At 32.1% G+C, this 17,360-nt stretch overlaps 1 protein-coding gene and 1 long non-coding RNA gene across 2 annotated transcripts; one reads left to right on the top strand and one right to left on the bottom strand.

The window, feature by feature from the left end:
* Positions 1-459: 459 nt before the first annotated feature.
* Positions 460-4,689, bottom strand: LOC108487425 (cysteine-rich receptor-like protein kinase 42). The gene is made up of 6 exons (XM_017791768.2): positions 3,531-4,689; positions 3,188-3,298; positions 2,762-3,112; positions 2,071-2,308; positions 1,569-1,710; positions 460-1,242 (listed from the first exon to the last, which is right to left on the bottom strand). Exons 1-6 carry the CDS (start codon positions 4,294-4,296, stop codon positions 880-882), a joined length of 1,971 nt encoding a protein of 656 aa, XP_017647257.1. The 5' UTR covers positions 4,297-4,689; the 3' UTR covers positions 460-879.
* Positions 4,690-7,066: 2,377 nt separating this feature from the next.
* Positions 7,067-12,303, top strand: LOC128282427 (uncharacterized). Its single transcript, XR_008272697.1, has 2 exons — positions 7,067-7,265; positions 11,027-12,303. It is a non-coding gene; the product is annotated as an uncharacterized LOC128282427 (long non-coding RNA).
* Positions 12,304-17,360: the final 5,057 nt, after the last annotated feature.

Raw genomic sequence — 17,360 nt, 5'->3', positions numbered from 1 at the left:
CTTATAAATTTTAAGTTGTTTTTAAATCAATCGGTTCAACCCTGGTTCAGATTATTAGATCGATCCGATCTAATCTTAATCTGATCACATAATTAAATCTTGACAGAATCTAATTTCGAACAGAAAAAAAAAATACCAAAGTGGACTTAATTGACAGTGGGAAAAAATTATATTACACCATTAAAGAATAAGGCCACAACTTGGCAGGGCACTACCGGCGTAATTTATATTAACACGTGGAGCGTAAAATGGGGTCAACGTCGCATTCAATAATTGAATTTTGGTTCACCAATTACCCCTTTTTTAATTGACTAATATTTAATAGGATCGTCGGTGAAACAGCCATCACATCCTTTTTGTTTTCTCATTAATCCTGTAAGCAACTGCCCCCAACTTACGCATTAGCTTCCGTATTTGTCAATAATAAAAAAAAAAGAACATAAAAGCTACAAGTCAAAGTTATGGTCCAAAATGGCTGCACAAATTTTAATCTAATTATAATATTTACAAACAACATCAACAACCCCAAAATTGGAAATTCAATTAAGTTCTGAAAATCCTAGGAAAAAAAAATCCATCAAATGAACAATGATTTTGATATCTTTTTTTCTTATATGCTGCAATATAAGTTACATATTGACAAGTCTACATTGGCATCTTACCTTCCAAAATTTTTGCAAGATGAATCCTTGGGATTCAAGTTTATGCCTTGATTCCAACTCTGTAATGTCCGGGATTCGGATGTTCTGCTCGCGGACGTGATTGTCATCTTTAGGCATCCATAGGTTGGTCAAAACTTAAATCACCGCATTATGTGCAGTGTTGCGAGGGAGACGCCTGAATTTCAGTCATTACAAATTTATATTTCGATGGAGATGATCACAGTGTTCTTGATGCATCTTCTGAACTACGAGTCCTGGTAGTGTCGGAGGAAGTACCGGAACCCTGAATTTTTTTCAATGCATTGTTAACGAAACTGTCAGTGCTACAAGACCTTGATGAACTTGCTGCTTCAAGCACATTAGCGTTTAAGAATGGTGGTTGGTTTGGTGTTGGAATTTCGTAATCTTTATCGGTTAACATCTGAACCACTTCTGCCATTGATGGTCTTAAGAGAACCGAAGCTTGTGTGCATAATAGCCCAACCTGAAGCACTTCTGGGGCCTCTTTTTCAGACATTTCATCTCTTATGCAAGGATCTATAGCTTCAGCCAATACATTTGATCTGTAAAGTGTCCAAACCTGAGGATGAAAATCTCAATTTTAGTTATCTAAGAGCAACAAATAGTAGTAATCTGTAACATCTTTTCCAAAAAAAACAAAAGATTTGGGTGTAATGACCAGATTTTAGATGTCTTCCTTGCATCGCCGCATGTAAAGGGATTAGGTCATCACCTGCCCATACATTCACATTAGAGGTATTGTCCTCTTCCAGCATGGAGGGAGGTACAGGTTGGGTGACAAAGCCTTGAAAGGCCTATAGTTATGTGATGGTTATTGACCAAATCCCAAAACATGTGGCGACATGGGAGAGATGTCTGAATCCCGATTGTTACATTGGAGCTTACCGTTTGTAAAAGGGAACCAGTCGTTGTGAAGCTACTATTCTTTTTACCACATACAATCTCAAGAACAAGCACTCCAAAGCTATAAACATCTGCTTTCTCAGAAAGTTGACCTCGAACAAGGTATTCAGGAGCCATGTATCCGCTGCATGAAAATTCCAAACCTAGTTCTTAAGAATACTTTAATGTCAATCCTAATGTGTCTCAATCTGTTGGATCCATGGCTAAATGTTTTTTTTATGCAGTACTGCTCAAACTTTGGACCAATGTCATAAATTATATCAGATAAATCTTTTCTAAACTCAAGCAATCCCAGTGCTAACGTGACTCTTACCCCTAGCTCAACATCGAACTAACCCGAAATCATAATGCCTAATAATATATTGTATCCATGACTAAATGTGTATTTTTCTTCATGCAGCACTAATCAAACTTTGAGCCAATGTCATATATAGAAATGATGGAATGCAAAAACCAAAATAAGATAAATCTACTGTAAACTTACAGTGTTCCAGCAATCCCAGTGCTAAGATGGCTCTTTTCAGTAGCTAAGCATCGAACGAGCCCAAAATCCGCAATCTTCGCATTGAGATTATCATCTAAAAGAACATTGCTGCACTTAATGTCCCTGTGGATTATCCTTACATGAGACCCACCTCCATGAAGATGAGCTAAACCCTCAGCTGTTCCAACAATTATATTTAACCTCTGCTTCCAGTTTAGAAGTTTTGATTTCTCCTCATCTGCATTTGAAACAAAAATCATCAACACATTCGAGATAGGCACAAGAATTTAATAGTTCCCTATCATTTTCATGTGTTGCTCCGATTTTTCAATTTTCTCGTAGTATTTATGTTCAACATCCACTTCTATATATATTTATGCTGTGTATGGGATAAGATACGCATCAGATACGACTACTCAATAAAAATGGAAAACCGAAGCAAGATAGAGTAGGATTACTTGAGATGCAATACCTTGTTTATGTTAATTTGACAGAGCTTTAAATCCTTCGAGTCTTAAATGGGAGATTTAAACAGTGGTGACAACATGTCTATGAACATTACTTAAACTCCGTGAACAGAGAACTTCACAATGTTGCCACCAACAATGGATTCAAAGTTCTATAAAGAGAAATCTATCTAAATATGTTCAAGAAAGGGGAAAACCGAATCATTTAAAGAGCAAAACATTACCAAAAATGAACTGATCAAGGCTTTTGTTGGGCACATATTCATAAACCAGGAGACTCTCGGGGCCCTCAATGCTAGCACCAAGAAGCTTCACCAGATTCTTGTGTTGGATTCTACTGATCAAATTAACTTCATTAAAGAAGTCGTCGACCCATTGTCTCGTATTATATACCAATCTCTTTACAGCTACGGTTTTTCCATCAGGAAGAATCCCCATGAACACTGAACCAGCTCCTCCTTGGCCTAGTTTCCTTGAAAGACTGAAATAATCTGTTGCTTTCTCAAGAGTTTCGTACTTGAACTTCAAACCCGATTTGTCAAACTTTTTCGAAATGCGGCCGAGATTTTCGAGCTCTGGGAAACAAATTTGATGGTTAATAATGCATCAAAATTAGGAAATGAACAACATTGAACTTTGAGATTTTATACCTCTTCTCCTCTTTGATACTTTTGTATATATAATATAAGCTGCTGAAATAGCTAGTGTTAGGAATGCAGATGTTGCTGAGACAATTGCGATGATGACTCCAATTGAAATCCCTGGAAAATAGAAAAAGAAGACATTTAATTCAACTGGGCGTGTTACCAAGTATTAAAGACAATTCGCTCTTTTAGAAAAACCACCCAACAATTCTTCAATTTTTTTCCATTCAAATATCCGTGTTTAACACATGCTTCAGGCATCATCATTTCAACATCAATTCAATTCATGTTTGCATTAAAATAGAGCTCAGAAATTTTTTTTCTTTTAAAAAAGGACAAGAGACTTTACCATGATCATCCGCAGAATCTCCCCCTTCATTATAGAACTTCCTGGTGGAGTACCTCAAATAACACCCAGCATTCAAAGCTCTGCCTTCATCTCCGGGCATGCATCTCCTGACCGACATCGACGCGTTCTGCAGGCACTGCCGGCACCCTTCCGGCGTAAGACTCTCCCAACACTGCGCCAATGCATAAATCCCATCCACCCCCGCCGTCCCGAATCTTCCTTTTCTCAAAGCAATACTCGTTACATTCCCAACTGCATACTCAACGTTTGTCTCAAACAAATTCACCCTCCTGTTATTTACTTCACGATACATCGTTACGTTGTTGGTACTGCAATTCACGGTATCCACCGGCGAAACAGCTTCTTGAAAGAAGTTGTTATCATAATCGTAACGCAAGAAGCAGCCATCAAGGAAGATTCGAGCTGAGCGAGGAAGGCAACGCGGGATTCGAGTCCTTGCCTCCGCATAGCAAAGGAGGCAATCCGTTTGCTTTAAATCTTCATAGCACTGAGTCAATCCATACATTGGAAGAGAAGAGTTGAGCCGATATGAAGCAAAGTGATTATTGCTGATCCCATCTGACAGCTCTTTCATCAACTCAGTGAAATCCGGAACGTAGTTCGTCCCGTTCAGCGCCTGGGAGACGCCGCAGAACAGCCCCGCGTTTGTAATTCTTGGATCACCCAAAGTGCTGGAAACTAACAAAGAAGATATCAACAAGAAAACCCATCTCCAGTACGTTTGTTTGAAGGCTGAAAACTCCATAGATTTCGTGTTTACCCTCTCTCTCTCTCTCTGTCTTTTTTTCCTGGGCTTTGAACCTAGTGTTTAAAACTGAGAGATTTGACTTGTGGTGTTAACCTGAGGGAGGCTATATTTCACCATTTTTGGCTTGAAAAAGCATTAGTTAGATTATTATAACCGGTAATTGCATGAAAAAATGGAAATGAAGGAAGAAAATAAAGTGCACCAATCAAATGAAATTTGGGTTCACATTTGTGGTCTTCTTGAAGCGGAAGAAAAGATAGTCCAATTGAAACAACACTCAGGAAGGTGTAATGTTAGAATTTTGTTGAAATGGAGGAAAGAACGACTCTTCAAATCGATTTGCAGCAAGTGAAAGGAATATCTTACCTATACCATTTCATAAATTAATATAATTATTAAAATACCATACAACTTAAAATATTGTCACATATTGAATATACTACTCCTAAAATAAATTTTTATTCAGTTAGTATCATCTTATTAATCGAGTTTCAACTGAAATTATTAAAATCATTTCATTTGTTTACGATATTTTTATATTATAAATACATGATTTTCACCTAAATATGTAAATAATATTTTTAATAGATTATTAAAAATTAATTCACAATCCTAATCCGCATTTTACTTTAAATTTATCTTTTTAGGATTAATTTAAATTTTATTATAAATAATGGTGATAATATTTAAATCAATAAATTTACGTATAAGACCAATCTTACCATCCAAGAAATGAATAAATTTATATATTTTAATGGAAAAACATTTTCACAACAAAATTCAATATCATGTTCTCATTTCTTGTTGGAAACGTTTTGGTCCAAAATAAAATAATATTTTTAATTTTACAACTTTTTTTTAAAATTTTTTTTTCATTTTAATCATTTCCTTCTAGAAAATCAGGTCATAAAATTTGACATTTGGGTGTATTTGACTTGATCCTTTGCACTTCAATCAATTTGCCTTCTCAATTTGTTTAATTTTACTTCACTATCTCAGGACATCTTTATTCTTACAATTCTTTTTTCTACTAAGTGACGGACCATCTTATCTACTGTGTTTTTTTTTTCTTTTAAATATTTATGTTGATTTTGTCTCGTATTTAATTTCTAATACGAAATTTATATTGATAAAAAAATTGTTTTTCTTTTCTCATTTTCTTTCAAATATAAAATCTACATTTAGCAATTTGGTTTTAATTTTAAATGTTCAAGTTTAAATTTTAAAAATAATTGAAAAGTTAATTTCATATTAATGCTTAATTATAAAATATGAGTTACACATTTTTATCATATAAAATATTTTATTTTTACTTAAAAATATACGTGGAATAATATAATTTTTGGCCATTCAATTTGGTAATTAGGTTTATTTTGGTATTTATATATTTTTGTTCTAATTTACTACTTAAACTTGATAATTAAGTCCATTTTAATCCTAAACTTTAAAAATATAAATGTTTGATAATTGGCTCACTTGAAAATTAAAACATACATATATAAATTTTCAGTGATGATGTGATACAATCTTAAAATGCCATATTCGGTGTTTGAATAATTGAGCTAGTGGTTGAACATGTTAGACCACCTGTTCCCGATTCGATTGATTTGCCAACCAAACCAACAATAATTAATTAATTAATTAATTAAAATTTTATAAAATATAACTAATTTGTGTTTTAAAATTATTAGACTAACACAAATGCCAATTATTTTTACAAATATCTAAAAAGTTTTTACTTAAACAAATCATTAAACAAAATAATCTTGCAAACTCCAGGTTGCGATTTAAGAACTCACACGTGATTATCTTATAGATGCATATATTAAAATAATATTAAAACATTTTATTTTTCAAATAAATGAATTCATATTTCTTTCAAAATGCAAGAGATTTAAGAAATCTTCTTTGAGAAAAAACAACACTTAATAACTGAAGAATCTTCAGGTTCTTTAATAAATATTCATGTAAATTCTTATCTTGTCGCACTAGTAAACTTCTAGTTTACTATGCACTTGATTCAACGATACTAATGTAAATTTATGGTTTACCATCTCATATGATTTAACCATACTAATATATACATATTACCAACTAGAGGAAAATGTGATAGTTTTTCAATACAAAATTCTTACCCAATATGTTAGATTTAATTAATCGTATCCTCATCCACAGTCGCAATATGATATTTGTTATAATGTATATTTTTTAAAACAAAATAATTTATTTGAGACTGATTAGAACATAATGCATTAATTATTGCTTCTTCTTTTTTTTGGTGTAAAAACAAATTAAATTAAAGAAAAACAAATCCTAAATCTATATTTTATTCTACAATTGTTCTTAAATTCTACTCAATTTTCCTGTTTGTATCTTGAGATAGATCCTGCATATGTCACTTGGTATACTGTCTCGCCCAGTAGACAGAAATTTTGATAGTCTCTGCTAGACTCCATGTTAAACCTTGGAAAACAAATAAGTTCCTATTTTTCCATATTCGCCATGCGAATAGCACGAAAAGGGTATGCTAGAAAGTATTAGCCCATGTGAGCCACTCATGATGTCTTAAATTTTCCTTCACCCAATCAAAAGTATTATTATTTGAAAAGAATTGGGTTTGCCAATTTGGATGAACAATGTTTAACCAAATTTCTTTAGTTGTCGGACAATCTCGAAGGACATGTAGAACATTTTCTGTATTATGTTGGCAGATAAGACAAGAGGTGTTATAGTTGAGCCTTCTTCGTGTTCTTTCTAAATTGGTGAGCAATCGTTTTTGCAAGCTAACCATAGGAAAAACTGAATACGTTGGGGACCTGGATATTTCCATATTTCCTTCCACTTTGGATCCTGATTGTGCCATGAATTCTTTGTTATCATTTGGTATGCATTTTTGATCAAAAATTTTTCTATGGAGGTAGGCATCCATTTAATTTCATCGGCCCCTGCTAGATGGTGTGGAGGAAGTAAGTTAATAATTTTTTGTATTATTTCATCTGTTAAATTTTCTTTGAACACTTCTAGGTTCCAGTCCCCTTCTGTTGTTATCATATCTTTGAGTAGACAATCATTTATTAGTCTATTTGAATTTTGGACATGGTTGATCAGTGGTCTAACTGTAGGAATCCAGTGATCCTTCCAGCAGCAAATTTCTGTTTCTGCTTTAATCGACCAACATATATTTTCTTTTAATATTGGCCAAATCTTCTCAATTGCTTTCCATAATGCAGAGCTATTGCTTTTTTCTATGTCCTCTGGAATTGTCTCTTTCATTCTATATTTTGAACGTAACATACGTGTCCGCAAGGTATTTTGATTAGAGATGAGATTAATTCCTAATTTTAGCAAGAATGAGTTATTTTGCTCTTGTAAACTTCTTAAGCCTAATCCACCACATGTTTTGGGTTGGCATATTGTTCCCCAATCAACAAGTGCCAGCTTCCTACCTCCTGTGCTAGCTCCCTAAATGAACTGCCTTGCGAGGCGTTCAATTTCATCGCACATGCCTTTTGGAATTTTTATAGATTGCGTGAAATAATTAGGAATAGTTAAGAGGACTGATTGCACAAGGGTAAAGCACCATGCTATGGATAATTACTTTTCATCGTAGTTGCATAATTTTGACCTGACCTTATTGACTACAAATTGCATTGTAGATTTAGTGATTCTTTTGTGGAATAAGGGTATACCTAAATATTTACCTAATTCTTGTACTTTCTGGTATCCTAAGATCCCACTAAGTCTATTGCTTAAGTCCTCTACTACCCTTTTTGAAAAAAATATATTAGTTTTCCTTGTGTTGACACAGTGCCCTAAAAAACTGCAAAACTGATCAAGAGTTTCCTTTAAAAGTAAGCCATGTTTAATATCTACTTTTGAAAAAATCACCAAATCATCTACGAAAAATAAGTGCGACAAGTTGGGTCCAGTTTTGGATAATTTAATCGGTATTCAGTCTCTTGAAGAGATAGAGAATTGGAAGCTCTGCCCTAGCCATTCCATGCATAGAATGAATAAATAGGGTGATAAAAGACTATCCTTCCTTATTCCTCTTGTAGGTTTAAATTTTTCAGTGGGCACCCCATTACATAATACTTGCATAGTAGTCGTTGTGATAGCTAGCATGATAACTTTTCATAAATAGTCTAGAATTCTGGCAGCTTGGAAAGATTTATCAATGAAGTCCCATCAGACTCTATCATAGGCTTTTTCCAAGTCGATTTTGATCGTAATCCATTTCTTATTTTTTCCACTCATTGAGTGAATGACTTTTTGCACTATGATAATGTTGTCAGTGATGTTCCTTCCAGCGATGAACCTAGCTTGTTCCTATGAGATAATTTTAGGGAAAATATTTTGAATCTATTGGTTATTACTTTCATAACCAGTTTATAAAGGACGTTGCAAAGGCTTATTGGTCTAAATTGAGATATTTCTTCTGGTTGAGCAACCTTTGGGATAAGGACGATTAGTGTGTTGTTGAGTTCTGGGTCAATGTGTCGTCCATTGAATACTTCTTTGACCCAAGCACATATTGCACCTTCTATGTTATCCCATTGATTTTGGAAGAAAAAAACATGGTATCCATCGCTTCCAAGAGCTTTTAGAGGAGCTATATCAAAAAGTGTTACTTTGATTTCCTCATTCATAACTTCTTTTTGTAAAAAATCGATGTCACTATCTTCTAATGAAGGGATGTGACTTGGGGGTATCTCTCCTGATCTGTCCAGTTTCTCACCATATAATTTTTGAAAAAAATTAACTGCTTCTACTTGTATGTCATCCCGTCATACAGCCAATCTCTGTTTGTGTTGCGGAGTGCAGTAATGAGATTAATTTTTTTCCTGTGCATTGTTTGGCTATGGAAGAATTTCGTATTCCTATCCCCTATTTTGAGCCAGTCGTACCTGGATTTCTACTTCCACAATAATTCCTCATGACTAAGTACATTCTCGAGTTCTGCCTTAATTCTCACTTCTTTCTGGGCTAGTGAATACGAATATGTTATTTCCAATTTCATTTGTATTGAACTTAAAGATTTCATTAGTTTCTGCTTAATATGCCCATATACATTTTTGTTTAAGACTTTAAGATTTGCAGTGAGCTAATTTAAGGAACTGTACATGTCTCTACTGTAGTTCCATGAGTTATTGACTATGTTTGAGAAGTCTTGGTGTTGTGCCCATCCAGTGAGAAACCAGAAAGGTCTTCATATAAAGAGTTTAAAGTTAGGATTAATATTAACTAACAATGGCTTATGATCAGATTTAATTCAAGTGAGATGTGTTATTAAACACTGAGGAAACGATTGACACCAAGCTTCATTTGCTATCGCTCGATCCAATCTTTCGAAAACTCCTTCTCGTTGCTAAGTAAAAGAGGGTCCTTAGAAACCCAAGTCTTGGAGGTTCTAGGATTCAAGGAATTTTTTAAAGTGTGGACACCTTTTCCTTATGATGCTGCAACCTTTTTTGTCTTCTTCAGAGGACAACGCATTAAAATCCCCTAATGCCATCTAAGAGGTATTATCAGATGGTATAATTGCTTTTAGAGCTTCCCATAAACTCTTCCTCTTAATGGGATTGGGATTTCTGTAGACAATAGCAATTAGGATGGGTTGTATTATCCTTCCGTTATGAATTTTTACAAGAATAAATTGAGGGTGATTTTGGATTATTTCAAGTTGCATTGTATCCTTCCAACTAACCCAAATTCCACCGGAAAAGCCTTTTGCTTCAATTCAATGAGAGTGGTGAAAGCCTAATTTAGTAATTATGTCACCTGCCTTGCCACTACTCATATTTGGTTCTAAAAGGCCGACAATGTCTGGTCTAAAGTCCACATTATATTCTCTAAAGATGCTTGAAAATTTAGCACCTGCGCATCCTTGACAGTTTCAAACGAAAGATGATATATTAAAATTAGGATTCATTATAAACCATTTAAAAAAGTCATACCCAAATTAGTTTTGCTGCCTTGCAGCACTCTTACTTTCTTCACATTCAGTTCCTTCCTCATTTGCTTTGCTGAAAAATCATTGCTTAACTTGTTCTTGTAACAGTTCTAACATATTAGTTATTGAATTTATCAAAGGAGCTTTGGGAGATGTGGCTTAGAAAGAGCTTCCTTTATCTCGAATAATACTTTTAAATTTTTGCCCATTCGAATTGCTGCTTATTTTCCCTCCATTGGTGCGCCCCCCACTGGTGCGCACTGAAGGTGCATTATTCTGTCGTCCTATTTTATTTGTTGAAAACTCCTCTTATTTTTCCCTGAGAGTACCAGCTTCTTTAAACCTTACTGCTGAGTGCTTAGTTGGGTCTAATACTCCATTAGACGGGATTACCGCAACTTCTAGTAGACTGTCGGTAGTGAAACAGTGACTAGGGTGTGAGACCAAATTTGCTCTTGATTGTGTACCATAGATTTCCCCTGCAATCTGTTTCGTATCGTTCGTTTAGACCTCCATTGTACCTATCCATGAATTGTTTTCTGAAGGTCAAGTCTGTAGAGCTTTTGTGTTTATTGTGTCTGTTTATGCACCGACAACTACTTCTTTTTCTTTTCTTTTTTTTTTTTGTTCTAGATTCACATTGCTTTTGGCCTGATTGGCTATGTTCCTCTAGGTTGAGCTTTTTCTAATCTTTTTCAGGGGGTGCGTTAGGCCCTTTGTTTCTGAATTGATTTTGATTGCTCAAGTCTGTAGTATTTGTAATTTTCTTACCAGGTCTTTGCTGAAATTGGCTTGTGGGTGGAGATCCAGTTGGTGTAGTTGTATATTCGGCTGTAGGCCCTAATTCCTTTTGGGTCGTATGGGTTTCTCTAATGGTCCTATTTTCATGTGAGCCCAACTTATCATTTAGGTTTTCAAGTGGCTGAAACTGAATGCTTCCTTGTATCTTCTCTTTGGCTGCGCCGTTGATGGTATTCTTTTTTTTTGCCCACCACCGATTTCACTTTTCCAAAATCATCCATGGACCATAAGCATTGGAGCTGGTTGTGGGGTTGCGTTCCCCTGATTGAAGTCTTGTTTCCTGGATTCTTTCACACTCAATTCTGCTTTCCCCCTTCTCTTGATGTTCAATCGTCGATTTTGGGAAAATATCTTGTGTATGTCCATAATGATTGCAAGAAAAGCATACCGTAGGAATGTATTCATACTCAATTCTTTATAATACTCCATTGACAAATACTTGAGATGTAAAGGCCTTTCCAAGATTGACATAAACCGCCATTCTTGCAAATTTTCCCCGAACTCCATTATTGGTATTGAAATCCAATTTTGCAACCCTTCTTATTATTCCTCTTATTTCCCAGAGTATTTTCTTTTTGTACATATGCCCAGGCAATCCTGGTAGCAGTATCCAAGCCATAACCATATTTGGGTAAGGCTGTGAGGGGTTGAATTCAATGCTCCAGGGTTGAACGGTTAAGTACTGACCATAGGCTATCCATGGTCCCTGGCTTAACACCCTTTCAAAATCTACTGGGTTATGGAATTTGGCCAAATAATAACCATTTTCGATATCCATTAGTTGGAACAGTTGATTCGAGCGCCATAGAGAATGAATCTTATTTTGTAGAGTTCTGTATCCAATGTTCCTTCCTAATAGTTTTATAATCACTGTATGTTTCATATCTTTTATGAGTAGTTGATTAATCCTGTCAGAAAAGTCGATTGCTGGTATGCCATTTACCTAAGATCTCACAATATCTTCATCAAGTAGATCTAAGTCATTGTCGTCTTCTTCTTTAGTTGGTATTTTTTCTTTGTCGTCGACTCGTAAGCCTTTTTCCATGAGGTGATCTTTCTAGGACCTAGGCCTATCTAGGGCCGAAATAGTTTCCATGGCCACATCTGCGTTACCTTCTTGAATACTGACTGGTCTAGTTTGTGATGATCGATTATCGCTCCTCCCTTTTCTAGTTTCCTCTTGCTCTTCAGACTCCATTCATTAATTATTGCTTTGTTTCTTCAAATAACAATATATTAGCTTTTTTGAAGCTTAGAACCAATTTTGTACTATGAAAGATTAATATGTTCCATTACCACATTGAACATAGGGTAACAATATATATGCTTTTTCAGAGCCTTTAATTAATTTTGTACCACCAAAAATTAGTTCGTTTATTACCATACAAGAAAAATGCTTCTTATCCCTAAGGATAGTACGCATTGTTGTATTGTCTACGAGACATATGTTCCCTTTATTTTAAGAAATATTAATTGAATAATAAAATTTTGAAGTGTACGTCAGGTACATAACCAACGACTTTTTCATTAATTATCTCTCTTTGAATGATACATCAATATCCTGCCACGTGTCATCTCTTTATGCAGCTACGTCAACGCTTTTAACGGTTAAACCGATCAACTAATATTTTTCATTAACGAAATGATCTAATTAATTTTTTTATCATTAAAAAATACACAATTTTTTTTAATTCAAAATTCTCAAATTTAAGTCAATAATAAATCAAAATCCAACAAAGTACAAGTCTTGTTGTAAGTAATGTGATGTTTAGAAAAATCTGGAAAGCAATAATAAATGTTGTCTTAGAAAAAGGAAGAAGGCTCCTGATTTGACGGTCCAAATGGAGGGGCGAGAAATTTGACTTTGCTTAGCCCACCATAGAAAATGAATGTCAATTTTGTTTCACATCCAACCTATTCAAACCAATAACCACCATCTTCGCCTTTCCTTATTCTTTTTTATTCTTTTTTTATTCCTTTTATTTTTGACCTTCTAGCGCCCAACCTCTAATCCACAACAGTCTCACTTTTTTTCTTCCTCATAATAATTATTTCATAAAAATAATTATTACTAACAACCCCATAATTTAGGAATAAAATATAAAAGTAGACACTGTTAGGTGCCTCAAATTATATTTTAATTATTTATATTTAAAATATTATATTTTAATTAATTACGTTATTGTTTCGTTATAAAATAGTCATTTTACCGTTAAAGTCTATTATCTCCCTAACGGCAACCCTACGTGGCAGTCCAAATGGGTTTTAAATGCCAATTTAAATGTCCAGTTGCTGAGATAAAAATAGGTTTTTAATTAAATAAATTTAATTTGGATTGCCACGTAGGACATCCAAGCTGGCATTTAAAACTCGTTTGGACTGCCATGTAGGACCTCCGTTAGGGAGGTAACGAGCTGAGTGACCACTTCGTAACAAAAAGATAATATAAGTGACTAAAACGTAACATTTCAAACATAAGTGACTAAAATGTAATCTAAGACAAACAAAAGTGACTATTTTTATAATTTACACATTAAATTATTAAATTGTGAGGCATAAAAGTTTTCAGTTTCATTAGAAGCAATTTTATTAAAAAGAAAAGAAATATTAATGTTGATAGTTATATAATATATTAAAATTTATACTATACATATTATTAATAGATTTTATAGAAATAAAATTAAAATACGAGAGATAAAAGGTTAAAATATATTATTAGTCATTATGCGTTAATAAAAAGTGATATTTAGTTCTTTCTCTTTAAAAGTTAAAAATTAAATCTTATTTTTCTGATTCAAAATTTCAGTTCAATCATTAATATTATTAGTATTTTCCATTAAAATTTATCAATTTAGCACTTGATTAAGTTGCCCCAATATAATGTAGCATATAATTGATAAAAAATAAATATGTTAAGTTAACAAATCTTGACGAAAACTCTCAACAACAATGATAATCGAATCGAATTACAATTTTTAAATTAAAAAAGAAAAAAGATTGAACTTTTAACTTTTAAAACATAAGGATTAAATATGAAATTCTCTAAAAGTTCATAGGCTAATAATATATTTTAACGAGATAAAAATTAAATGCAACCTGTAAAAGAACCTTCCTCTTAAAAAAACAAAAGATACTTTTGAATTTATTTTGTCTTTTAGGGATATTTCCAAATCGGAAGCTACAACCTACAGAACTACCACCACAACATCTTTTCAAACAATTCTTGAAAATGGCATCAGTAAGATAAATAAATAACACTTGGTCTCGTAAAATTAATTTTATTAATTAGATTTGATTGTGTTTAGAGGTAATAATAAGTAGGGTCGGGTCTCAATAGTATTTTAGGCTTATTTTTTAAGTTTGAGTTTTGTTCGATTCGAAAAATAGGTCTAAATTTTTTTTTAATCTTGATCTGGATCAAAATACTAAAACTTGAATTAGGTTTGGTCTGTCTTTTTTTATATTATTATTTTTATATAAAAAAAATTTAAAAAATATAATACATCAAATATACTAAAAATATTAAAAATATTAAAAATTTATTTATACTTAAATAACAAGTAAGATAGGTGTAACTTAGCAAGTAAATACTTTTAAAATAGTAACAAAATTAACAATAAAACAAGAGTTATACAATATCCAACAGTAACAACAAAATAGCAGCAATATAATAATAAAACAACATTAAAACAATGACAAAACATTAGTAAAAACAGTAAAAACAGCAGCAAAATGCAACAGGTTCTTCTTTTTTTTTTTTTCAATTTCGGACTGGGTTAGGCCCGAACCAAAAAAGATTTATCAATACCCGACTTGTGTAGAAAAAAGGCCTCATTTTTTTAACTAAACCCATTTTTACTCAAATCCTCCCACTTGTTGAGTGGGACTCAGGCCAACCCACAATGAGGTATAGTTGGATTGTGAATATTGAGATTTTAAAATTTTATGCATCCAAATTTGAATAATAATTTTTTTAGAATAAAATGAAAAATATATAATCCTTTTAATATATAATTTTTGTTTTAAAAGTTAGATGATTTCAATTAATTAATTTCTAAAATTAATTCAGTGAAGAATAATTTATGATAATTTAATTTGTTACGTAACCTCCTTAAGGAAACAAATCTGGTCACTTAAGTTAATTTCATTGAATAATTTTAATTTAAAGTTTACCTCAATGTGCACACCTGACTTATGTTTTTGAGATATTATAATGATTCATATATACATGCTGAACTGAACTTTTTAATTATAACTATTTAATAGAGTTAGTATCCGTGATTTAATTGTATTTTGGGACTTAAATGAAAATAATTATTTCATTAGGCCACAAATTAGTTAGTGTTCATTATTCACTTGATAATTGCAAGTATTGTCAAATAATAATTACCACGATATAAATTGGTTAGGAAATATTTTTAAGATAGGGCCTGCATAAAAATAAAAATATTAGGGACTATTTCAGCTATTTACTCAATTCACTAATTAACTAAGATAATATAATAAAAATCAACAAATAAAGTAAATATTAATACTAAGTAAGAGAAATGACAACACAAAAACAAAGCATTAAAAATATAAAATTATTATTCAGCATCAATGCACTTGGTTGCGGGATCTTATTAAGAGATAACATTCACTATTTTAACATATTGTACAATAAGTGTTTTTAAACTCTAGCACTCATTAATTTAGACTTTTCACCTTTGTATCTGGGATATAAATATCTCCCCTCTCATTTTTTCCCTTGAAAATTTAAGACACTAATCAAGTCACACATTTGATTATTTCTCTCAATGCGCTCAAGTAAAAGTTCCACAATGAACAAGATCAAGTGCTTCTCAATTCAATGCATAACCTATGTCTCCTAAATTCTTATATGATAGACTCATAACTTCATCAAGAGATATACAAATCTCCTCAATCCTGATTTCATAGATTCATAACTTCATCAAGTGATTCAAGTGAAGAATTAAAGAGTCTGGACTAAAAATCAATTGATGTTTTGTCAAACATGCCATTCTTTGTAGCACCAAAACATCAAATATCCCTTAGTCCCAAACATCTTACAATAGGCTTATATTGTTAAAAAAAGTAACATTTACTAATACTTTAATTTTTGCTATATTATATCCTTTCACAATGCACTTTTTTTTATTCTACAAACAGTTTTAAAAAATTGTCAAATGTCTCTTTTCTAATATTTATTTTTAATATTTTATCACACCCCTATAAGATACTTGTCAACTTTTTGACCTAGGGGCATAGCCAAAGGGGCTGACAAGGGCCCCGACCCCCTAAAATAAAAAATTTCCATTTAAATCCCTTTAAAGTTTATAATAATTTAATTTTTACTATCGTAAAAATAATAAAATTACATTTTTACTATCGTGAAAATATACAATTTAATTTCGGACCTCTAAAATGTTTCTCTCTCTTCACCCCTGCTTCAACCCCGCTTCTGGAGTTTAAAAACTCTATTGCAACAAATATTTCCCAAATTATAATAACATAAATATTTTAAAATTATTCAAATATCATTTTAAATATTTTTAAAATGTTTCTTTCTTAAAATATTTTATTTAAATTGGTACATTTTAAAATTAAAACACTTAGAAATTATTGTATAAAAAATGTTTGGAGTTATAAAGTTAAACTTTTATATTCTTATATTTAAAAAGAAAATTGAATTACGTTTGTGCTAATCCTTACATAAGATTTAAGTTAATTAAAATTAAAAATATTATTAGGGACAAATTTTAACAAAAAATAAAATTTATTTCTTTATATTTTAATATATCTTTATAAACACTTATCAACACATAATATTATTCTTTTATTAATACATTAGATTTTTTTTAAAAAATTTACATCAGCGCAAATATCTTTCTTTGAGGACTTGTTTTAAAAGTTTAAAAGAAGACATAAAATTATGTGCGTGCATATATGGTTAAAATTTTGTCATTAAACCCTATATTTTATTAAGTTGTAGATTTATGCTTTGCACTTTAATCTGGTCTTTTTAGTCCCTATATTTTATAAATTTTATGTTTTAGTCCTAACTGAACAATAATTATTAAATTTATTAAATTTATTTATTTTCAAAATTTGATTTGACAAACATATTTATCATATATAATGTCATGTTAATTTGCTCTTTTCACTTGTTACTTATAAAAAGTTAGTTATGGATTTAAAGAATGTCGCTACGTAAAGGCTAAAATTTTGAAATTCACAAATATAGGGACTAACAAATTATCTAATTAGAGAACATGGACTAAACTTACAACTTTATGTATAGTACAAA

Source organism: Gossypium arboreum, chromosome 10, assembly GCF_025698485.1.
Source record: "Gossypium arboreum isolate Shixiya-1 chromosome 10, ASM2569848v2, whole genome shotgun sequence".
NCBI classification, from domain to species: domain Eukaryota; kingdom Viridiplantae; phylum Streptophyta; class Magnoliopsida; order Malvales; family Malvaceae; genus Gossypium; species Gossypium arboreum.
This window is presented reverse-complemented; position numbering and strand designations above follow the sequence as displayed.